General features: G+C 38.9%; 2 protein-coding genes across 11 annotated transcripts in view; both read right to left on the bottom strand.

Annotated features, from left to right (window-relative positions):
- Positions 1-136: 136 nt before the first annotated feature.
- Positions 137-14861, bottom strand: tymp (thymidine phosphorylase). 2 transcript variants are annotated; one of them, XM_084110903.1, is made up of 10 exons: positions 14754-14861; positions 13868-14062; positions 13398-13594; positions 12684-12782; positions 9385-9514; positions 9189-9307; positions 8054-8216; positions 2542-2769; positions 2202-2342; positions 137-1667 (listed from the first exon to the last, which is right to left on the bottom strand). In XM_084110903.1, exons 2-10 carry the CDS (start codon positions 14001-14003, stop codon positions 1534-1536), a joined length of 1347 nt encoding a protein of 448 aa, XP_083967029.1. In that variant the 5' UTR covers positions 14004-14062; positions 14754-14861; the 3' UTR covers positions 137-1533. The 2 variants fall into 2 exon arrangements, with proteins under 2 accessions (XP_083967029.1, XP_083967030.1); XM_084110904.1 differs by having other exon boundaries at positions 13868-14039; positions 14754-14850.
- Positions 14862-18949: 4088 nt separating this feature from the next.
- The window catches only part of shank3b (SH3 and multiple ankyrin repeat domains 3b), a 29901-nt gene continuing 23775 nt past the window's right edge, over positions 18950-25075 (bottom strand). For 4 of the 9 annotated variants that reach the window (XM_084110893.1, XM_084110894.1, XM_084110892.1 and 1 more), the window contains 4 exons: positions 24647-24743; positions 22594-24469; positions 22367-22396; positions 18950-21716 (listed from right to left, as the gene is read on the bottom strand). In XM_084110893.1, the coding sequence (XP_083967019.1) occupies positions 21149-21716; positions 22367-22396; positions 22594-24469; positions 24647-24743 (2571 nt within the window). In that variant the 3' untranslated portion in view covers positions 18950-21148. Of the gene's footprint in view, positions 21717-22346; positions 22397-22593; positions 24470-24646; positions 24744-25075 lie in introns of all 9 variants that reach the window. The other 5 variants (XM_084110896.1, XM_084110898.1, XM_084110895.1 and 2 more) reach the window with 3 other exon arrangements.

The following is a 25075-nucleotide window of genomic DNA, read 5'->3' as shown; positions in this document are numbered from 1 at the left end:
ATTTAAATATTTCTTTATTTCTGATGGAGGGGAACAAACAAGGTGATAAAGACTGATGTAAGTATCTGATTCCTGTCAAAATTTTAACTTTAGCAAGACTGTCATAAATATAAACTGTATATATGAATCTCTCAAAGAAATATCCAGGTCATATTTCACACCAAAGTCATAAAGAAAATGAAGCAAATTTTTAGGGTCAAAATGTTTTTATTTATATAAAGGTAGTGTAACTATCTATCTATCTATCTATCTATATATATATATATAAATATATAAATAACCATGGCCTAGATACGTTTTCAGATTTCCAAAACCAGCTATTTAAGCATGTGGAGAATCTGCCCATTACATAAGCGGTTCACACTATGCTGTCATGTTGGACATGATTTGTACCACTACATGGCAGCAAAGAACACCTTACCATCAATACAACCTCATTTTATTACAAAGAAAAAGATAATCACTATTAGTTGGTCTGATTAAATACACAGAGAAAAACATAAATGAAGCACCAGGGTTATGCTTTATGGGTGTTTTGAAGTGCACATTAATTTTGAAAAACCCAAACAGAATTCACTTTGTGGAATCAGATTCCTTTTACCTTCTGACAGATAAATATCGTAGGGTATCATCATGGATGCTTACAAGAAGAACGAGAGCGGACCCTGTTTTTTGAGAACACGGTACACGCTGTGCGGTTTTAGCCCTGAAATCGCCAACAAATGCCCGAAAAGGCAAAGTTACTGATCATAGATGTTTGTGGCCTGTTATGCTGCAGTTCATCTACTAGTCAGTGGTGGCAGCAGTCATCCACTATACCCCAGTGTCCTCAATCCTGCTCCAGGAGATCCACCTTCCAGCTCCTGATCCAGCACACCTGCCTGTAATCTGCAGGTTCAGTCTGAAGGCCATGATCGTCTGGTTTAGGTAGACTAGAGCTGCATCTAAACTTTGCAGGAAGGCAGATCTCCAGGACAGGATTGAGCAGACCTGGGCTATAGTAATATTTCAGCTACTGGTAAGCAAATATGTTTAAAGATTTTCCAGATACAGAGCTCAAAGATCAGTGTCGCTCTTTGTCTGTCATGCTCTTCTTGTAAAACCTCCCTAGTGCTTTGTGTAAAAAACATTGGTAAAAAACATTGGTAACACTTTACAATAAGGTTCATTAGTTAATGTATTAACTAACTTGAACTAAGCATGAGCAACACATTTGTTACTGTATTTGTTAATCTTTGTTAATGTTAGTTAATGAAAACACAGCTGTTCATTGTTCATGTTAGTTCACAGTGCATTAATTAATGTTAACAAATACAACCTTTGATTTGAATAATGTATTAGTAAATGTTGAAATTAATATTAACTAAGATTTATAAATGATGTAGAAGTATTGTTCATTCTTAGTTCACGTTAACAAAGGTAGTTAACTAATGAACCTTATTGTAAAGTGTTACCAAAACATTGTTTTTAAGGATCAGTACATTCAGAATGAAATATGCTTTACAAGCTTTAAGACATGTTGGGATTGTTTGGTCAGATGAATTCTGCCACACACGACACTGGCTTGTAGTTGTTGAGGCTGCCAATGACCAATGCTTTCTCCAGGACAGAATACTGGTGTGTACTCAGATCTGGGCTATTGTGATGAATCCTGATCCATGATTCACCTGCCAAATGAATCAATAGGGTATCAACACAGATTTGTCTTAAACACTACAGAGATTTAGGCTGTGTTTGAAATACTGTACAACTAGTACAACTCATACTATTTTTTTTTTGCTGCAAGTATACTGTGCACAGCATACAAATGTTCTATAAAATGTTTTTCACATTTGCGAAAATGTTTACAGTACATACAACCATAGCACACCATCGTGGGTGATGTTTCCCACATTGCAATTTGTCCTTCCATTTCCAGTGTGATAAATGAACCAGGAGCAAAATTGAAATAAATCTTGACTCATTATTTGATAGGATTGCCAAAAGTCTTGTGCCAAAGTTAAAAATTACACTTAAAATGAACTACAGTTAAAAATAAAGTAAACATGCAATGTGGTAATGTCATGTGACATTTTTAAATGTTTGTTGTTGCATATTGAATACTTTTTCATTTATCATTTTTAATAGTAGTCTGTATGCTATTTAGTAAGCAGTATATATTACACTATAGTACACAATAATTGAGATAGATCGAGACTAACCTTTCTTTACCTGCTGTCCCATCTTAACCAAGATCTCCGCTCCCACGCTATGATCTATTTTCTCTCCCGATTTAGTACGTCCCGCCCCTAACTTGTGCAGCACTTCAGCCAGGGCCATAGCATCAATGTCCAAAACGGCTCCTGTCAATCAAACAGTTCACACACACACACACAATGTCTGCTGCTGAGATAATGGACGTGATGATTGCATGCAGATGAATAACAGTGAATATTAATAGCGAGCTCTGTGCGAACTGTTTATAATCATGCCTGTGCTGTTAGTGTTATGTAAAATAATTAACATATTTGATTCTCAAACGAGAACATGGAACATAATTACCATCATCTGGCACCGGAAGCTCTGTCTGATGTGCTGCACGCCTCATGTGCCGAAAGTAGTCGGTCTCGTCTGAGCACAGAGAACTTGCAACATCTGCAGACACACCTTGAGCCTCCAGCATCGCCTGGAACTTCTTCAGGGCTTCTCCATTCTTCAGCTTTAGAGCGATTTCCTTTTTCGCACTCTCTTGAGTAAAGTTGGGGTCACACATGCACAGGAGATGTCCACCTAAATATAATGACACTTTTATGCTTCCTTATCGCAGACATTTGTGGACAATTTGTCTTGAAGAACATCACAATTGGACATTTGGTTCCATTATGTCATCTTCGGGTGTGTTCACACTTGGCAGGTTTGGTTTTATTAAAATGAACACTGGTGGGATTGCTCTGTCGGTGCAGTTCATTTAAAAAACTGCCATCTGAACCCTGGTGCACACCAAACAAGCAGATCGAGGCCGCTGAAAAGATGGGTCTCGCTCCGCTTCTAAATGAACTCTGATGCGGTTCGTGTATGAACTATGTGTATGAAATATGAACAAAACGGGGACCAAAGACATGTAAACGAACCATAAACAGGAAGTGATGTTACAAGATGCGACTCTAAAAAGGACAGAATTCTGAAGCATACCTGTTTTTTCTCATAAGAGAGAAAACGTAGGCAAGGCAAGTTTATTTATATAGCACATTTCATACACAATGGCAATTCAAAGTGCTTTACATAGAAGAAATTAAAATGAAGAAAATAATAAAAGAAATAAGAATAATTAAAACAGTTTAGAAAAATAAAATACAGTATTGTTATTAGTTATTGCTTTGACATGACTACTGAAACTAGTGTCACACCAAGATTCCTGACTTGATGTTTAGTTGTTTGACCCCTAGAGTGAAGGTATGCGTTCACCTTGAGAACTTTCTTTTTTTTCCAAATGCAATGACTTCAGTTTTGTCTTTGTTTAACTGAAGAAAGTTTTGGCACATCCAACTGTTGACTTCATCAATGCATTGGCACAGGGAGTCAATGGGGCTGTAATCGTTAGGTGATAGGGCTAAGTAGATCTGTGTATCGTCTGCATAGCTGTGGTAAGCAATTTGGTTCTTTCTCATTATTTGGCTCATTAGGAGCATATACAGGTTGAACAGGAGCAGAGGTGGGTAATCCAGGGTCCAAAGAGTAAAAGTCCTGCCATATGTTTATTCCACCCATGAACTCAGTCAGCTGATTTCACTAATTATTTCTCTCTCCTGTCTGAATTAGCAAATCCAGGTGATTGGAACAAAATACTGAGGAGGACTTTTACTTTCTGAACCTGGACTTTACACCTCTGAACAGGAGTGGCGCAAGAATTGAGCCTTGAGGGACTCCGCATGTCATGGATGTCCACTCAGACTTATGGTCTCCTATACTCACATAATAACCTCTCCCATCTAAGTATGACCTGAACCATTTTAGGACTATCCCAGAAAGCCCCACCCAGTTTTCCAGCCTGTCAAGAAGTATGTTATGATCGACAGTGTCAAATGCAGCACTGAGGTCGAGTAGTACCAGCACTGATAATTTGCCTGAATCAGTATTTAAGCGAATATCGTTTATTATCTTATGAGCGCTGTCTCTGTGCTGTGGTGCGGTCGGAAACCAGATTGAAAATTGTCAATGTATCCATTCGAGCTTAAGAATTTGTTCAGCTGATTGAAGACAACTTTTTCAATGATCTTGCCTATGAAAGGACGATTTGAGATCGGTCTATAGTTGCTTAATATGGTCTTATCCAGATTGCTCTTTTTCAGGAGGGGCTTGACAACTGCAGTTTTCAGGGAGTTTGGAAAACTCCCAGAGAGAAGTGAGGCATTTACCACTTCCAGAAGATCTGCTTCTAAACTGTTTAACACACTTTTGAAAAAAGATGTGGGAAGTGTGTCAAGGGCGTATGTTGATGTTTTAAGGTGCTGTACGGTTCCTTCCAAAATTGTGCCATCAATTTTTTTTAAATCAGACATAGTAACTACTTTCTCAGGTGGTCTGATCTGTCTGACCCCAGCGCAACTCAAGGATGTGCTGATCACCTTTCTGATATTATTGATTTTCTCAGAGAAGAAAGAAGCAAACTCACTGCACTTGTTGTCTGAGAGCATTTCACTGGGAATCTGGCTTGGGGGGTTTGTCAGTCTCTCTACAGTAGCAAAAACAGTGCGTGTGTTGTTTAAATTGCTGTTTATAATATTTGAGAAGAAAGTCTGTCTAGATTTGCCTAGTTCCATATTGAAAACATGAAGGCTGTCTTTGTAGATGTTATAATGGACTACAAGTTTTGTCTTCTGCCACATGCGCTCTGCCTTTCTGCATTGTCTTTTCATATTTTGCACTGCTGTTGAGTTTCTCCAAGGTGCTTTTTGTCTGCCACACTTATTCCTGACTTTCACAGGAGCAATATCATCAATTACACTTTTAACTTTTGAGTTAAAAGAATCAAGGAGAAAATCAACAGAGTCAGCAGATATGCTTGGTGTTAAGGATATAGCCTTCATAAATAGTACACTAGTGTTCTCATTTAAGTATCTCTTCTTGACAGACACAGATCTAGCTTCAATGGCAGGAGAGATCAATATATCAAAGAAAATACAGAAATGATCAGACAGTGCTACATCCTTAATAACAATCGATGAAATGTTTAGACCCTTACTGATAAGTAAATCTAGAGTGTGTCCACGATTGTGTGTGGGTCCATGTACATGCTGAGTCAGATCAAAAGTTTTTAAAACAGTTTTGATTTCTTTTGCCATATTGGTTTCGGCATTATCTATGTGAATGTTAAAATCTTGCAGCAATGGCAAAACAGTCAAACTCTGAGGTAATTGTTGATAACAGTTCTATAAAGTCCTCAGCAAAGGCTGGAGAGTAATTTGGAGGCCTGTAAATAATAAGTAAAATGCGTGGAGCACCTTTTAACACAATACCCAGATATTCGAAAGACGGGTAATTCCCAAATGATATTTGCTTACATTGATAGATATCTTTAAAAAGAGCAGCTAGACCCCCACCTCTCTTAAAAGCTCTGCAGACACTCATAAAAGTAAAGTTAGGAGGGGCTGTTTCATTGAGGATTGTTGCACTGCAGCTGTCTTCTAGCCAGGTTTCATTTAGAAGCATAAAATCCAGGTTGTTTGTGGTTAAGTCGTTGACTAGAAGTGATTTATGATGTTTAAAGTGAGCGGATGTTTAAAAGTGCTAACTTAACAGTGTTACTTTTTGTCCCCACAGCAATCTTAGTTTGACGTGTAATAGGCACCAGATTAGTTGGGTTTGCTGTACGGCTATTGAAGGCCTTAGACTTTCTATCTTGTAATAGAACAGCAATAGAGAAAGATATAGGCACACTGGGTTCCCGCTTGTTCTGTAAACATTTGAGAAAGTTACTGTTATCATAGCGGGGACCCAACACATATCACTGAGAGCTGGTATCAGTTGTTTTTGGTTCACCTCGAGCAGATGGAGGAGGGTGTGGGCCCTGGCGTTGTGGCAGAGGCCGAAGAGCTCTCACAGGAGGAGGGGGAGGGCGAGCTGGGCCCGCAGGCTTTGGTGGTTGCTGTGCCTGCCGTTTTCTGGTTGATATCTGGGGGCTTGCAGCAAAAGAGTGGGATAGTTTGGTTCCAGCATACACCAGTTCTTCCATTTTCTGTGAGAAGCACAGAAGTGGAGATGCTGGAGAGAGGGATAAAGTGTCTGGTGAGAGGGGCTGTTGCTCTGGTGTTATCGGAGGCTGTAATATGCTGTCCTGGCTGTTTTCCAGGAAGTCGTCCTTGGGTGCTAAATCTTGGAGCATTTCTGATATGTCTGTCTGTGGTGAGCTCTGTGGGCAGGGCTCAGCTGAGATTGTGTCTGTGAGCAGAGGTTGTTGTGGCTGAGTGGTGTTATCATTGTCCTTGCTGCTGAAGTGAAGTCCTGTGGTCATTCTGTGTCCAGGTGTGTGTGTGCCGTTCAGATTGAGTGGATTGGCACACACTGCAGAAGGATGATTGAGGGAGAAGTAGATATTGTCCTTTAGCACTCTTGAACCAAGTTTGTTTGGGTGATGGCCATCCCGATTAAATAGTTGTCTCTGACTCCAGAAAAGATTGAAGTTGTCAATGAAGTTCACTCCTTTTATATTGCAGGTTTTTTGGAGCCATGTATTTAGCCCAAGCAACTGTGAAAACCTGTTTGTTCCTCTTGCTGGGAGTGGTCCACTGATGAATGTTTGAACTTTCAGTCTTTAAAGTGTTTCAAAATGTTCATTGAAATCCTTCTTAAGGAGTTCTGACTGCTCTTTATGAATATCATTCTTCCCCACATGAATGATGAGTCGATTTGCAGTCTTATGTTTCATTAGAATGTTCTGAAGTTCCCTGTTTACATCAGAAGTTGTTGCTTGTGGAAGGCAGCACGTAGTTGTATCCCTGCTGCTAATGTTTCTGATTATAGAGTTGAGTGCCGCTGTCTACTCGACCTTGAGCGCCGGTTAGCATCAGTGTTAGCTACTGGCTGATTCAGTCTGTGTTCGATCACATTCATTCATTTGGGGATTCCTCATTTACATTCATTAGTACTTCAAATCTGTTCTCAAGATGTATAGGCGGTGGTAGGAGACCAGTGTTTGCAATTCTTGTCAGAGCTATATCTGGGGTAGAGGATGCTACTGCGGCAATATGTGAGGCTCGTGACAATCTGATGTCTCGAGTGCCTTTGGGTCTCGCTCCTTGTTTGTGCCATCGATTTGTAAGTCGATCGGCTTGTTTCTCTACCTGTCGAGGAGCACTAGTTTCATGGGACTCACCGGCTATATGCTGAGGGTGTCCATGACGAAACTCTGTTGTGTGTTCCGTCTGGTTTGGTGGTCCCGTAAGTAACTTTTTTTCAAGAACTGCAATCCTTTGTAAAAGTCTGTGGCAGTTAGTGCAGCAAGTAGATTCTTGAACCAGAAGAGGCATTTTCTCTCTTATCCTTATGAATGTTGGCAGTTGTTTGTGTTTTCCTTTCCCGGAATGTAAGCTGGACGGGTAAAAGAATTCTGCGTTTTTGTAGTAATCCAAACTTTGTCGTTTGAGCACTGTGCTGTTTGCTGAAGTTAAAATTAGGTGATAAAAGGAGATAAAATATTAAAATATAGAAGATAAAATATAAAAGCGATAGAGCAAAGCGCGGAGCAGTAAGCAAGAGCGAACTTTACAGTTCGGTTCAGGCATCAGAAACGCAGTCTCTTTTCAGCGGATCTTCATTTGTGTGCAATGGAGGAATTCCTGTTCTTGTTTTGACACCTTTACACATCGCAAAATATATATATATTTTTTTTTGTGTGTGTGTTTTCTTTTTTGTATCATTAGGTTTGGTCTTAAAAATGATAGTGTGAACACTAAGCGAACCAGGACTAAATGTATTATTTTCCTTTTTTGGTCTGAACCAAAAGAACCAAGAGAACCAAAGTACAAGTGTGAACACACCCTTACAGTGGATGTTTAAAAATGGTTCTTTTCCTTACCTAAAATTGTAACCAGCTCTGTGAGATCCTCTGGCCCTCTTCCTTTAAGACACTCAAGGGCTTCACACACTTCAACCGCATTTCCTACACTCTGGCCAATAGGAACGTCCATTCGGCTAAGCACCGCCCCTGTCTTCACACCCAGCTTGTTGCCTGCAGTGACCTATTGACACATGAACACCAGGATTGTGTGACATTCAGAGTTGAATTGAGAATGCCAATTCAAATCATGAACTGGTTTGAATTTGAGCAACTATAGAAATTTTAATTTAGTGTAAATTCTTTGAATGGATCTTTGTAACATTTCCAGGGTTCTCAGAAGCGCATTTATAATGGTCATTGGAAACAACAACAAATATACTTTTTGCATTCCCATTTTCACCAATAGCAAAAGAAAGATCCACTATAGCATTTCGTTATGCAGAATCCTGCACATGACAAATCGGAGGGAAAATTATGTCAATGCTTTTGTGTTCTCTCACAAATGTCCTTCGAGAAACTTTGCATTCGCTTTGCAAAGGTTTTGCAAGTGAACACAAAGTTTCTTCAAAAGCATTGAAATATATATTTTACTTTTATCACCATGTCCCTTTAGGTTTTTTTTAAAGTATAGTGCTATAAATGTACTTTTTTTCTTTTCTTTTTTTTTTTTAATGAAACAATGAAAAACTATATTTACAATGTTAATTACTTTAAATTCACATTCATTAATTCTGAATTTTGCTCAATGCCTGAGGGACATTAAAAGCATCATATTCTGAATCAAGTTAATTTTGGATGCAACTTCCAAAAAATAAATGGATAAATTGCATGATTATTGTAAAAACTGCATGTCATGAAGCTGCCACTTTTTTATCAAGTTGTAGTTCTGGATAGCAACATTACCTATGATGAAATGTTTAAAACTATTATGTCAATGAGCAATGTCAGATATCACACATTTACATATTTAAATTTGGCCAGTCTAACAAGTTCCTCAACTTATGACTTTTTCTCCATGGAAAGTTTTCTTCTCTTTGGTCTTTTCTTGTGGGCCAGGACTGCTACTTGAGCTACATGAACTAGATGCCACTGAATAGATATACAGATTGTTTTATTCTAATGACATGCACGCAAACAGCAAAAGCTCTCTTACCAGTGACTGAGCAAGTTTGCGAGCACTATCCAGATCTTTATACAGAGCAGCCCTGCCAAACTTCACATCCAACACAAGAGCACTTAGACCTTCAGCTCCTTTCTTAGAAATGATGGAGCCTGTACAGAACATGGACAAAATAATCAGGAGAAGTAGGGTTTACACTGTGATGAGAAGCTGTCCAGGGTAATCTTACAAGTGATAAGAGGAACACTATCGACAGTCGATGTGGCGTCTCTGATGGCGTAGAGAACACTGTCTGCTGGCACCAGACTCCCTGTCTGTCCCACAATGCAACAGCCCACATCTTGTAGGATCTGCTTCACCTAGAAGAAGAATATCATCTCATATAATATTGCATTTTAATCCTTTTGTAAAAATGTTGTAACATTTGGCATGCAGTTCAATCAAATGAGTCATGAAAAAATTAAATTAAAATTGATTTAGTTTATTTGTCACTCTGGAACTGGATATTTTATGAATACAGAAATTCTGCATACTGTGCAGGGCTCGACATAAGCAATGGCCCGATGGCCCGGGGCCTGTAAAAGAGTATGTCGGGCTAGTTGACTGGCCATCAGCAAAACAAACAGCAAACGTCATACACAGTGGCGCGAAGAGTGTCAATGTTACTTCAGGTTATTTATAACGTGTTAAAATGTCAAAGAACTACGAGGCTGATACGAGATACGGATATAAATCCGATCTTCAATCTCCCGCGCTATATGCAGATTTAATGGAGTGCACATCACCGAAAGCAACAGATATGAGCTGCATTTTATTGATCATCAGCTAAAATTTCTAAATCAAAGAGAGAGCGGCAACAGCCTTGGTAAGATCATTTCGTTTCTTTACTTTAAATGATGATGATTGTGTGTTAAGAGTCTGCAACTTACTTTCACTTTGATTTGCGATAGTTTGCACGTTGGCTTAATGAATAAGCAGTAGTTGCAGTAGCGTCCTCATATCTGGCTATAACACGCTCTCACACGTTTATTTTTTAGCATTTTTGGTAGGTAAGTAAGTATGCAAAACTCTTACTTACAAAAAAAAAAAGGAGGAGGTCCAGTGAATAAAATGGACCGCTGAGGGAGAAAAGGGAGGGGCTAAGGGGAAGAAAGGAGGAAAAGTGGAATCTCTTAGTAAAATGGATCCCTGTGAAAACCACATTCTCTCCGTGTTGGCGAGCCTATGTTCATTGCAGGAAAAATAATATATACTGCAATAACCATTCATAGTTACAATGACAATTTGGTTATTTTTGCATGTCTCCAGGGTGTAATGTTTGAGGCAAGGACAAAGCGGAGACAGAATCCATATGCAAGCACTAATTTAATGAAACGAACAGGAAATCCAGGGCAAACAATGGAACACGGAACTCAGGACAGGAACATGAAAACAGCTACAGCAAACAATGACTGACAACCAACAACTGAAGCACAGAGGTTTAAATACACAGGCAAACAAGCTAAACAAGATAACAAGGGGGCGGGGCTAATTAGAAACACCTGGAGAGACTAATAAACAAGAAAAACTACAAAGGACTACAAAACCTGGCACAGAACAGGAAATAACAAAAGTCCACACAAGACAAGGAGAACACAAGACCGGAATCATGACACAGGGACTCTCTCTTAATTCCTGTACTCCCTTTGCTGTATTGATTAATATATAGGCCTACAGTAATAAATAATAATAAATAGGCCTACAGTTTAATAGAAAAGTGCTTTTCCTTATATTTCTTTCAGGACCAGTAAAAATATAGAAGGGGCCAGCAAAACTCTGGGCCAGTAGATCAGTTAACCAGTTAAACCAGTTTTTATGTTGAGCCCTGCTGTGCAAATGTTCCATTATACTATATAGAGCTTTTGTAGCCCTTCCCTTTTTCAGCTCTGCGCTCTGTCTTCTGTCTTCTGCTTTGTATTTCCACAGCATAAAGGGAAGATCTTATGGATTTATGGAACTCTTCCCGGTCTACTGACATTTATGACATCCGCTTCAATCATTACAATGCTTATGATAACTTTTGTTAACTCTACAATAAGTAAATCCACTTCACCAGCTAATTACTGACAGGGATGCCATAGAAATATACAGATCAAAACAGAAGATCAAACAAAATAGTCTAAAGATGGCAATGCGCTTGTTTCTCATAAGGTCTATAAGTACCGTAATACAGAATAAGAGTACCATTATAGTAACTTTTTATTGAGTTCTAACTTTGGCCACTAAGAAATGTGTGTTTGATTTGTAAATATTCTGTATGCTAAATCTTTGGTTTTGGGTGAGACAGCATGCTATGATTTATCAGTACATGGGCTACATTAATTTATATACATTTCATTATATAAGGATTCAAAAATGGATTTGATGATGCTCATATTTAATATCAACATTAATTAAACATATCTGAACAGAGCATGGAAGACATAGCAGGAATTTAGCCTGGGTGGATGATGTCAGTCAGTATGTATTAGTCATTTCCTCTAAATCACGATTCAGTGATTTATTCCGATAAAGTCGGCATGAAACAGAAGTAGCGATAGTCTTTTCTTTCCTATTGTGACATGAGTAAAACGGTTACTCGAAAGTTCCTGTTTTATAACTTTTTAGTTACTTTGACAAATAGCTGTCATCCTTTTTATATTGAATTTTGCATAGAGTAAAAGATTTTAGAACTTGACTTATTACCCTTCAAATTGTTTTCAACAACCTGGCTCATATAGTGCCGAAAAACTAAATCCTCATAACAAAAGGATCCTGTTCAGAATGTTGCAACATGGATTAAGAATATGAAGTTGTACATGGTCTCTGAAATGTGCTTCAATTTTCAATGACTTATTGTAAATGCCAGTAATGTTTAACAATATTTATTTATTTATAGGGATGCACGATATATCGGCCACCATATCGGTTCATTTTTAAAGTTATCGTTATAGGCCTGATAAGAAAATTTGGCCAATATATTAAAGCCAATAAATAACGGATTATTTCCTTCAGCTGAGGCACTTCAGATGCGCACTGTTCATCATTAAGGGTTTGAATTGCTTAAAATAACTTAAAAAAGGAAAATACAGTAAAGTGCAACGTGCAGCACAAGTCTGTCATATAAGCTACATAACATAATAATGAGATCATCATTATAATTGTGTGCTTGGGACATGGCTGTTAATGGTGACTTGTTTTGTAATCAGGATCTCAAAAATTATTTAAAAAAAATTGGATTTAGATTTATCAGCAAATATATCGGTTATCGGCTTTCAAATATAAAGAATTATCGGTTATCGGTATCGGCCAAAATGTTCATATCGGTGCATCCCTATTTATTTATAGGTATTATATTTTATTAAAATACTCATTTTTAATATTTTAATAATAGAACCTGAGGGATTGTATTTACTACAATCAAACAGGCCAAAATTGATCCCTTGATTTGTCAAACTCCAGCTGGCTATCAGTTCAGGTGTAAACAAATCCCACTTGTTCCCACATTACCTGTTGAACGGATTGGATGACATTAAACCCGGGGATAGACTCCAGCTTGTCCAGGGTGCCACCTGTATGTGCCAGTCCTCGTCCACTTATCATGGGCACCTAGAAAAAAACCCATACATGTTTAGAGTAACTACGGTTACTTGCATTAATTTAAAAATAAATTCAGGGTGGCGGTGGCAATATGTAACTGAGATGAAAATGTGCCCTAGAAATAGTGGCAGAATGTTCCATATTTAGGTTTTTAAATTCCATAGTTTTGTTAGAATTTGAATTTCATAGATTAAAATAGCCTACACCCTCTGCCGACGGCTGTTTCACTGTGCATTGGAATTTAAGATCACACAAGTTTTGCTCTTCAACATGTTGTGAATTTTACAAATTCATTCATAAAATGACAAAAGATTATTTTGTTTTTATGTTGTTGATTGTGGTTTGTAACTGACAAATAAATATAGGCCTAGGCGGTTACAAATTTCACAAGACTATGCTTGTTGAGGCACAGCATGTCTCATAACTCATCTGACACTAATGCATGTTTCCCAGATATCATTGAAAAACTGAAAATACAAGTCTTGATTAAAGCATTCATCGGCATTAGCCTACTAATGAGCGTTCTCATTTAACTCTGCCCTCGTTCATTGCATGTTCATCAGTATGTGTTGTTTGGGCTGTTTAATATTAGGATTTGGGCAATTAGCAGCATGTTTCCCATACCTTACAGCCACACGCAGCCAGAGCAGGAGCGAGTGGAAGACTGACTTTGTCTCCAACCCCACCGGTTGAGTGTTTGTCCACCACACGCCATTCCTTTGGCCATTCTAATGTATCCCCAGAGTTCATCACCTCTCTCGTCATTTCCAGAGTCTCTTCATCAGTCATGTTCTTCTGCCATATGGCCATTAGCATGGCGCCTGTGCCGTTACAACACAATTGTTTTTGTAAAACTCCACCCAAAAGTTTTCTTTGCTTGTGTCTTCTTAAAGGTAGGGTAGGCAATTTGTTTTATTCAGGCATGAGACATGAGGTAATTTAACGGCGTCTTGTGACGCTTTGCAGACTGTGCGTGTTCATGTGTTTTGGGAGGGAGGGATCATACATCAAAACTAGTTTGCTATGGCTAGCCTCCCCGAAATTGCCTACCCTACCTTTAACTGTACACTGGATTTAGGTGATCATGGTCTTACCTATTTGACTGTCCTGGATGGCTCCTGATGTGACTCCTTGCACAAATGTGCGTATATCTGCCGGGCTGAGCTTTTTACCGTCTCGTTTCAGCTTTATAAGCTCAGGGAAACTAACTGTGTTGTTATTAGATGACATCTTTACTTCGGATTATATGTCTTCTCCAGTCAAGAGCTTTGTGAGGTATAAAACAGGAACTTTGTCCAGAGGAAATAGTTTGTAAAGGGTTAAATTTTACTCTGGTTGTGCCAAAGTTGATTTCATTTTATAATGACTTGTCCAGCTCATAAAATATTGCAGTTTATTGAAGTTATCTGTTTACACAGTACAAAGATCAAAATTATAAAGAATACACAATATATTTAATAACTATGAAGTTTAATAATTATAGTTTAATAATTATATAAAAACTTTTTTTCTGAAATAAGATGCTGAAATTAGGTTTTGAGATGATTTTCTTTTAATGATAAAACAATATATATATTCATGGAAATAATATACCCTGTATTTATAGAAATCAATGTACTGTAAATGAGATTAGAGGAGTTGGGACCTCGGCCAATCACAGTTCACTGCAGTTAAAAAATATTACAAAACACTGCAAACAGAACATTGTAAATAACAAAAAACGCTTTTGTAAAATCAAAACTGAAAGTGAAAGTGACAAAACCTCTCATTACAGTAGCATTTGCAATTTCTGATTTAACGTTACCTAAACAACAAATAGTTTTATTCTAATGTTCAGTTGTTGTTGTTTTTGTTTTTTTTATCTAGTAGGCCTAATTCCGACATCATAGAAAAGTGTATCAAAAATTCATAAGTCTGCTTTATATTCAAGCTCAACATCTGATTGCACAGATATGTGAACAAATAAAAGCAAACACTTACCGTCTCTTACTGCAAAGTAAATAGCGTTAGAATAGCTGCACTCTCTCAGATCACCTGTCAGTGACACATTAACCAGTCTCTTCTGAATGTCAGTCTGTTAGTGATGGGTCGTTCGCGAATGAGCCGGATCTAAGAGCCGGCTCTTGTAGGTGAACGACGGGAGCCGGCTCGCATATCTGAAGAGCCGACTCTATTTTTTAAAAATATAGCCTATAGAAATTAAATCATTATGTAGGCTAATAATGAAATAATGAATGATTTTAAATGCATTTAAAATAATTGACTAATTCAAAAACCAACAAAAACAATTATATAGGCCTAAAGGCGCACACACATTTGTTTCGACTGTCTGATCAGCCTCACATTCTGTTCCTGTCAATCATACACGCGATGTCAACCAATTAAACTGCATGAGGGAGGGCCGAGCAAACTCACACACACACACACACACAGAGAGATGCGGATAAACCGCGGATCAGGCGGATGACGTGACGAAAAATAATATTTTAATTAAATTCGGGCGGGTGGCGGTTGAACCAATCAAATGAAAAAAGTTTGCCACTAAGCAAACCTGCAAGCTATGCCCAGCTGTCAGTACTATTGGAGGAGGCCTAAACTTATCTTAGATGAGACCGCCTGGGTTATTTTGTTATTTTGTTTCGATATTAATTATATTTTACAGCCAATCGTAGCCTACTACCACTGTGGAATATGCATTTAAAAGAGAGACAGATTACGGTCTGATATGACTCAGAAATGACATCGGGCAATTGCAGAGCAAGATGTTCAGAAGAACGCAAGAGCTAAACTTCTACAAGCTCAATAATATCCACATTAAAAAGTAAAAAAAGAAGGTAAGAAAAATAGTCAGTCATAACTTTGCCCATTAATTAGATGTGCAAGGTAAGCAGGCTAGTTTTTGGGTTGTTATGGACAATTAAAAATGTGAATATTCACGTTGCACAGTTGTGTGATGGACTTTCAGCGAGTTAAAACATATATTTTTTAAAGAGCCGTTTGTGAGTCAAAAAGAGCCGGCTCTTTTCAGTGAGCCGAGTCAAATGAGCCGGCTCACGAAAAAGAGCCGGAATGCCCATCACTACAGTCTGTATCGTCGTAGTGATGGGATGTCGTCCGGTTCTTTTCCGCGAAACGGTTCATTTCAATGAACCGGTTCAAAAAAAAAAAACGGTTTACCAGTTCTTTTACGCCCTCACGTAATGACGTCAATTCTATCATCCCGGCGGATAAAAATACATTCAAATAAAGGCATTTGGAATCATAAGTTAACTTAAGTTAAATAATAGTAATCATCGTCATAATCATCTTGGATAAGTTTCTTACATTTACGTTTTGCAAATGAACCCTATAGAGGCGATGTGCAAACGCGGATGTAAATAAACTGGTCTCCATCAATTTTATTTTATTTTATTTGTTTTTATTTGTTTAACTTACATTTCGCATAACTACAACCCCTCATTTAAGTCCTCGGTTAACCCGTGCTCATGTATAATCATTATATTATATAAACAGCTTTGGTATGAGCAATGTGTCCATAATGTTACATAACTAACTTTAGTAGCCTATAGCGGCTACTTTAATTGATCTTATATCTTTATTCATATTTTAATGTAGGAGTTAATGATCTGCATTTTTTATGGAACAGGGCTAGTTGTCACATGGAAAAGTTGTCACAAGACAAGAGCCATATGTCAATGTCAACCAAAGGTTTTGAGTCAAAAGTCCAATAATGCTTGCTTTCAGTTGCACCGACATTGGGGGCCTCAAATGGTTCAAAACGGCTTAGGACTCTTTTTGTGACGTCTGTCCTCCAAACATAAATTCCAATATCATAATAGTAAATATAATGAATCATGTGTGTTTTTTTTTTTTTTTTTTGTGTTTTTTTTGTAAACAAGTGAACATAAAACCCCACCGTCAACTACCCTAATATTATGTAATTTTTAAGCAAAATGTTGAACTGTGCACTCAGAAACTTTTTTAAATAAATGCCAGGTTAAGGCATGTTGTCATGTTTTATGTGTTGTGGTTTTATACAAATTATTAACTATAATTTTTTGTAAGTTAGCTACAAGTTAGATTTGTTTTGCTGTTTCTTGAATTATGCTGTTTTATAGACTATTTGTTTGTTACTGAAATGTCAGTAACATTTCGCCTCTAGCCATTGAGGTTGGTCGATTTAAAACAGATTGTGTGTGCTATGTGACCTTGGTGAAGTGGAAAGTGAATCTCATTTCCTTTTGTATTGTACACCTAAGAGATGACCTAAGAGTCGAGATGACCTAGTGTATGATGACCTAAGAGAATCTTTGTTTCTGGAAGTTACACGACAAATCTCTGAAATATTTTGGTATGCTGATGATCAAAAATTATTATGCTTGTTTAACTATGATGTATTTAAGTTTGCAAACTTTGTTTCAAAGGCCTGGAAAAGAAGGCAAGCTAGTTTGTTTAATTAGATTTAATTTTGTTTTGTGTAGGATTATGGGTTTATATGGGTGGTTATTTGAATAAATGAGAATACACGTGTAAATGATTACATACATGCATGTATCTGAATACATATGTACTATTACTATTACTATTTTGTTTCTAATGCTGGTCTTTATTTGGGAGTAATGTATTTGATGTACTCTGGACCTGTCTATCTTGTATATCTATCTTGTATATTAATCCTCTTATTTATGTTTACTAATGTTGGTGTCTTGTAAGTCCATGTTGGCTGGGCGTAATCATACGCATGACACAATAATAAAGCTTCATTCATTCATTCATTGTCACTGAAAATCCCATAATAGCCTACATTTTGAAAACAGATAGCCTATGATGTGATTTATTTTTATTTATTTTTTAACTTAGCAATTCAAAAAAAGATTTTCGTTTCAAATTAGTTTAGTCAGAATGCCATAGTGACAACATCTCCCGTATGTGACTAAGCGCATCATTGAAAAATTGGAAAATGCTTATGCTGTGTGTAGTTCAAGAGATGCTACCGCTAATAAAGCATATAATTAGGGCTGGGTAAAAAAATAAATAGATTTCTTGATTTTAATCAATTCTCATTTTTATGAACCGATAAATCCCAACAAATGAAAAATAAATAGATTTCTCGATTTTAATCAATTCTCATTTTTATGAACCGATAAATCCCAACAAATGAAAAGAACACCTTTGCGCCTCCCACCCACTAAATTGCAATAAGTGTTGTTACTTTTGATATGAAATAAAGTCTCCGATTTTAAATTCGGTCCATTTTATTACAAATTTCAACCCGTTTTTGCGCTCTTTCATGACAGATTCCATAACTCCTCAGATCATATCAAGCGAAGCCACGTGAACTGATCATCTCTTCTGCTTTACTACTAGTTACAGCACGAAATAAACATGAATGAACATCAGAAGGTATGTTGAAAGTAAAACTTACCGAAATCCGTATCATGTCTCATGTAATCGCTCAATCGCTGTTTCAACAGCGGGAAAGACGTCAATAAAACAGCCTGAGAACAAAAATGTACCTCAGAAAAGCCATTCAGTGACCAAACTCCTTAGTCAGCAAGAAAAATGAACTCTAGAGAGGAGATTTTTGCTAAAATGTTTACCATATTATACATACACTACACACATAGGCATATAGGCCTATATCAAAAATGAATTTATATTGAATTGAATTGGAATCAAATCACAGGCTTGTGAATTGAAATCGAATCGAATCGTGAAATTTGTGTCAATATCCAGCCCTATAATCATTTAGGTAAGACATGCAGGCTGGACTATCTCTGAATATTAATAATTACATAACATCTTTCCATGTAGTTTTTTTTAATTTTGTATTTACTCTGATTTCTCAATTATGTAACGTGTTAACCTTTGCTGTCTCTGCAGTAGACATATTGGATTTAATGTACTCTCAGCACTTGGGTTGTATTTAAAGTATATTTATGAGCACTATTACAGAAACTGCCATTTTCTTTCATCTCTTGGTGTTCAACATAATAGGCCAATTTTCCATTTTTATACATTCAATTTGACTCACAAAAAAATGTATTTACCGGTAAAAAAACTGGAAAATGTGTTTGTATACATTCTAAAGTTCTAAAAATGTATAGAGGAAAAAATCCGACCCTCTTCTTTTGCTCCACAGAAGAATGATGTATTATTTGATTAATCCCCACAGCCTGAGAGATGATCTTTAATAACAGACAAGTCAAATTATATTTTTTGTGTACATTTTCTCATTTTAAAGCAAACATGTCCAAAACTTGATCCTCAAATCACTTCATCCAACAAAGAATACAAAAAAGGTGTCAACAATAGAAGAGAGAGCTCCTAAAAGAGAGAGCTAAACTAAAAGAACATGGCTGCAGTAATTAATTACATAATTGTCTTTGAGAGTGTAAATGAGTGAGGATCGGAAGAGAGGGAGAAGGACAGGGACAGATGAGGGAAGTACAGTAATATTTTATGCAGATGGCTTATAAACAGTAGCACCCACATCTTTGTGCAAATTGACCAACCGGAGGAGAGACAAGTGTGAGGATTTTTCCCCTCTGTTGGCAGAGTTTAACTAGTTAAATGTGTAAACCACAGCAACGCCTACTGTTCCAGCTTATCAAACACAATAAACCAGTCAAGATAGTTACCAGATAATTTTGACACAATATAATCTCAACATTTGCTTGATTATATGACAATCTTGGGGATTGAGAAAAATAATTCTATATTCACAGTAGATATGCTTGTAGTCAGATTACTTTTAGTAATTACGGTACTTTTTTTTACTAGAAACAAAAATGTGTGTTTGCACAAATGGGGTCATTAGGGTCAGGGCCACACAGCTGTATAAGCTTTGCATGTGCCATGTTATTACTTTAAGTTGTAGATTTTCCTATTACTGGGGATCAGACAAATTCACCAGTTTAGCAGTCTGCATTGAAACAGATTTTTAATAACACTGTTTAATTTGTCTGTTAAAAGCCCTTAGGTAGCATATTTTGCTCGTAATGTTCTAAACTGAAAGCCTTGATAAGAATTAAATCCCAAATGAGTAATTTCACAATATGTAACCAAATAGACCATGTCAAAGAAATGTTTTTACGTCTTAAATTCACAAATTGATCAGGATGAAATGATCAACTGATTATTATTAGTTATCATATACAAAAGGTAACAAATAAATGTCCCCTGGTATTTCAAATCCTCTGTTTAAACAAAACAGTTATTCTACATACAGACTTACCGAGCATTTATTCATAATAGACAAAAAAAAAAAGGTCTGCCCGTAATTATGAAGTTCTTAAATAACTGACCATGAACTAGTCCAAAGATTATGTTAATAACTCACAAATCACAAGTTATACCATGGGGAAAAAAGAGTAACTGTGTTTGTGTTAGGGTATTGGTTGATAAATAAAATAACAAATATAAAGTAAGACCAAATATGACACAATCTCACAGGGTATAAGACAAGTATATCTCACCTTATTCTCATACATTCTTTTTTGAATATATACTGTATATAACTCCATATATATCATATACATATAAAATTGAATGTACTGATTGAAAATATCTATCTTTAACAAATTTTAGATGGCGGCAGTATTACCTCAAGGCCACACTTGTATTGTATTGGGAGAAGTTTTTTTTTCCTCCTGGTTTAGGGCAGATTGTCAGATCCTTTCTTACTTGGATATGTTGCATTCACATGCCAAGTCCAGTTGCTGCAATGCATCTTACAATCACCATTAACATGGCTATCTACTGTTGAGTTGTAAAATGGTCTGTGAACATACTGTAAATTCCGGGCACTTGGAAGCATTGGCATTGTTTACAGGAGAGGTTTAAACTCTTCTCTTTTCTTTAATACCCAAGTTGACACTGCTTTCTAAAATTCAGAAGTCTCTCTCCTGGAAGCAGGAAATGCAAACAATTGCAGATGGTGAAGATATTCCTAAACTTCCTCTGTTAATGTGAGAGCAGTCAGTGCAGTCACCTTCCTCGTCATCATTTGACTGTAAAACATGGCATGAGAAGGAAATGGCTGCTTGCTGGCTATAAAATTTGTTATTGTGCAGAAGACCCATTTGAAACATGGCCAGTTCGACCTGTAGCTGAAAATAGTAGATATTGCGCAGTAGGTCCACACTTCTGTCCAGCATGTTTTTTTTTTAACTCTTAGTAGGTGGCAAACTAGTGAAGAAACATGGTAGATTTTGTGGGTGTTAAATCAGGGGTAAAATCTATATTATGTAAGGGCTATGCAATTTAAAAAAAAGAAAAGAAAAGTTGGTTAGAATCTATGGTTTTAGACTTTAGAACAAGTTAAATTATTAAATTATTTTATGATGGAACTATATCCTGCATTTTGCCTCTCTTCAACTGTCTAGCAACTGCTTCAGTGCACGTTCGATGTTCATTCGGTGTCCCACCCGCGTCACCCCTAATTCAGCCAGATCGTCCTTGGTCAGGGCAGGCAGGTGGGCGCCTTCAATCTCGTGCTCCAAAAAGCGGGCACGATGTTCCCCTAATCCCACGCTCTCTAGCCACTCTCCCACATCATACTTACTCCACAGTGCTAGGGGGCGCTGTCTGAATGGTCGCAGGGCCAGGAGAGGGGCTCCCAGTACCGGTGAGGGGCAGGGGGAGGCGCATGGTGAGGGGGATGGAGAACGGCTGCGGGCTCGAGCGCTGGCGCTCCTCATGACAAAACGCACCTCCTTGGGCTCCTGGGGCAAACTTAGGCTAGAAGACTTGAGTATAGTGTGATGGTGGTGATGAGGGCCGAATGTACGGACAGGCCCCAATGGTTCACTCCGTTCAGGGGTGGCTCCAGGGCTTGGAGTCCTACGGGTCACTGGGTATCGGCTGCCAGGCCGGATTGTGAAGGTGGTGCCGTAACTCCTCTGAGAGATGGTGTGAAGCTCCCCTAAACTACTAAAGAGTCTAAGAGAGAGAGGAAAAAATAAAGACAAATAAGAGAGAGGAAGATGTAGCGGAAGCAAAAAAAGTAAACTAAGGAAAAGTTTTAACTGCAGTACTTTTGGGAAACTACTGGGATGCTAATGTGAGAGAAAAGGAAAGTGGATCCAATGCTGTAAGCATTTGGGGTTTGTGAAAATTTAAATAGTGCAGAGCATGCAGTGAGAACTTTATGCAATAAAATGACAGTTAGAGCAGTTAATATAAAACTGGAGTCCTCAGAAAGGGTATAAAGAATTGGTGCATTAGCATATCACAGTATTTCCACCACAGCATGCTTTTGGTATTCATTTGGTAAACATCCAAAACTTGCTGCAATAAACTTACCACAACCAATGCAGCAATATAAACTAAATGTAGATTTAACATTAGTCTCATTTACTTTTTATTAAAAAGCAATTTGATTGCCCCTCAGTGGTACACTGAAAATTCCAGTTTCGTTGCGCAAAGACAGACAGAAGCTGAAATGCCTCAGTTACTGCATAATGAACTACCATAAGCCTTTAAGACAAGCTCACAGTAGCATTTGCAGCTTGATTAACGGCTGCAGTAAGGGGTTTAGTGAAAGTTAGTTAGACAAGGAGTTGTTTTTACCCACAGAGCTAAAAACCTACGATTTACTCTCTCCTCCAATCTCCTCACATCTGCAAGGACATACAGACACACACACACACACACGTGTGTTATGGAAAAGCAGTCTAACCAGGTGTGTGTCTAAGGGTGTCAAAAATCAAGTGGGTGTATTGCTAAATTATAATGAAAGTTGTGCTGTGTATCATGCAGGTGTGCAAAATGTGCTGCTGTTGTTATGTTGGTAAAAATATTAACAGTTCTTTCCTACCTGGCACCTCCCACAGGTGATCTCCTGCCAGGGTCAAGTGGTGCTCCCATTGGTGGCTCCTCCCCCAGTGAATGAGAGTCTTTGCCTAGCAACTCTGCTCCCATAGCAGCAGGCCGACTTTCATCAGACCCGCTCATCTGGGCCCGGGGCTCCTCCCCCCAGAGTTTGGAGCGTCTTTGGAATAGGTAGCGTGGACGGCTGGGGCCTGTGCTGGGTGGGTGTGGAAGCAGCTCACTGTCTGATGACTGTTTAAGCAGTGGGTCCCTGAGATGGGCGGGGCGACCACGCCCCACCCCACAACGTGGTTTGCTTGCATGAGCGGAGTCTGTGCTCTCTGAAGACAAAGTGGACATGCTGGAGACTGTGGAAACAGTACTGGTGGTCTCCATATGTGGGTCTTCAACCCCAGAGTCTGCCGTCGAATCGCTTGCTTTCCCAGAGGAGGTCTTGGCAATGGATGGACGTGATCCGCTAGGTGAAATGCTTAGAGTGGCTTTGGGTGTTTCTTTAATTAGAAGGCCATTAGCAAAGGGTTGAGGGGGTGGCACGAGGCCTATCTTCCGAAGTTCCTCTCTGGTTTCCTCATCACTAGATGAGAGCAACGCAGGTGGAAGTGTCACCGTGTATGGCTCTGCTTCCTCCTCTGAGCTCATTGTCAGACTCCGAGCAGTCAGATTTGAGAGGGTAGGGGCAGGGGAAGGTAGAGTGGGTGGGACTGCCGGTGGGGTATGTTCTGTATCCATCAGCGCAGGTTGAACACCTTGCACGCTGGGTGCGGCAAGTGCCTCTTCCAGGCTTCGTCCAGACCCAGGGCTACCGCTTGTCACTTGGCTCGCTGTTTCTGTGATGCTGACCGGTTCGTCTCTCCAGGAATTAGATGGAGGAGCCTCGAGAGGAGCAGGTGGTGTCGCTCCTCCTTCTGTCTCGGGTCTTTCTACTGCTCGGCCTTGAGTGGGTGAAGGTGTAGGCGAAGGTGTGGGAGTGGGTGTATTCCGGCCACTAAGGGCACGTTCTCGTGCAGCCAGTGCAAGCGCTAAAGGTGAGGAAGGATCCAGTGGTCGACCTGTTAGAGGGTGTATAAAAGTGGTGCCCCCTGGTGGTGGGCCAGGGGAGAGCATTGGTGCCGGTGGAGGCAACTCAGCCAACTCATCCACTGAGTGGGACTGAGAAAGCAATGGGGTTGTCTGCGGCTCTGTCGCGCCCCCTTCTACAGATAGGAAAACACTGGGTCTGCGTCGGGCCCCAGGAGGTATGATTCTAGCTCGCTCAGAGAGAACCTGCTGTTGGAACTGCTCTGCTCGGCTGCTGTGGGGAATCCGTAACCCTCCCAAAGGAGAAGGATCTCTACTAGTCTGAGCAGCAGCTCCCTCCTCAACTGGACCTTGTTTGACTAGTGGGCTCTTTCTACGCTGGGGCTTGGTAGGAGTATAGACAGCACTTAGACGACCTACGTTAGCATATGGATTCTCTACAGGTGGTCCACGCCTACGACCACGTTCAGGAGGAACCGCTCCAGAGGTAGGCGTTTGCGGTCTTGCAATAGGGGCAGGCTCCACTGGCAAATGGGCGGTGTCCTGAAGAATGATCATGGAGCGTGTTTTTCGTTGACGGTCTGTCGTGACTGGGCCATGGATTTTGGGCTCTGCCCCTGGGCGGAAGCTTGAACGACTCTGGTTGGCAGCGCGAGAAGGGGGCGGAGGTGGAAGAAAGGATGGAGGTGGGCCTGAATCAAGAAAGTAGGGAGTTGGAGGTGGTGGAGGAGCTGTCTGTGGAGGTGGTGGAATACTATCTTGTCTAAAGCTGTCGGTCATTGAGGAGCTTCTTGGAAAGCGATGCTCTCCAATCAGGGCCGAGATTCTCTCATCTTCAGGAGCACCTATAAAACAATTCTCGGTGAGACAGTGGCTGTATTGTTTAGAACAAAGATCAGAACTCTGGTAATCAATATATATACCTCTTTTTATGTTGGCGTATCATTAGTTTACATTTATGAAAAGGAAAAATTTGTAAGATTGTTTGTATTTGTGTATGTGCATCCCAAATGACACATTACCAAATGACTTGGTTCTTGACATTCCCCGAGGCAGCTGCATGTGACTTTTGTCCACAGCCAAGGATACTGCACTTAAACCCTGCCTCTCTAACAGAGACTACACACAAAAACAAATACAATACATAGTCAAATATTGGCCAGAATACAGTTACTGTCAGAACATAAAACAAATCACAGTTTCTGATTAATCAGCTATCAAAGAAATGAACAGAAAATGCCATCACTGCAAATTAATTTTTTCTAACCTAAAGACAAAATGCATTTTAAGCAAAAACTGATTAGCAGCCAAATCTTTACTGACACAATTTGGCTACTGTGCTACAGTGGTGATGTGTACCATCTGTTGCAAACAATGCATAGTATATCAGAAATTACCTATTGTCATAACAAGAGCTCTTGTTCTGGTATATTATGTTGTTGTTTTTAATG

This window comes from Abramis brama (genome assembly GCF_963993115.1).
Source record: "Abramis brama genome assembly, chromosome: 4".
Lineage (NCBI taxonomy): Eukaryota > Metazoa > Chordata > Actinopteri > Cypriniformes > Leuciscidae > Abramis > Abramis brama.
Note: the sequence above shows the minus strand (reverse complement) of the source record. Positions and strands in the feature narration are given on the sequence as shown.

Bases quoted from the DNA above. Each gene is read 5' to 3' on its own strand.
- tymp (XM_084110903.1), bottom strand. From the start codon at position 14,003: ATGTCATCTAATAACAACACAGTTAGTTTCCCTGAGCTTATAAAGCTG. The intron at 12,783-13,397 runs GTATGGGAAACA...GTTTTTTTCTAG, and splicing joins TGGCTGCGTGTGGCTGTAAG to GTGCCCATGATAAGTGGACG. The intron at 2,343-2,541 runs GTAATTATGTTC...TTTGATTGACAG, and splicing joins GCTTCCGGTGCCAGATGATG to GAGCCGTTTTGGACATTGAT.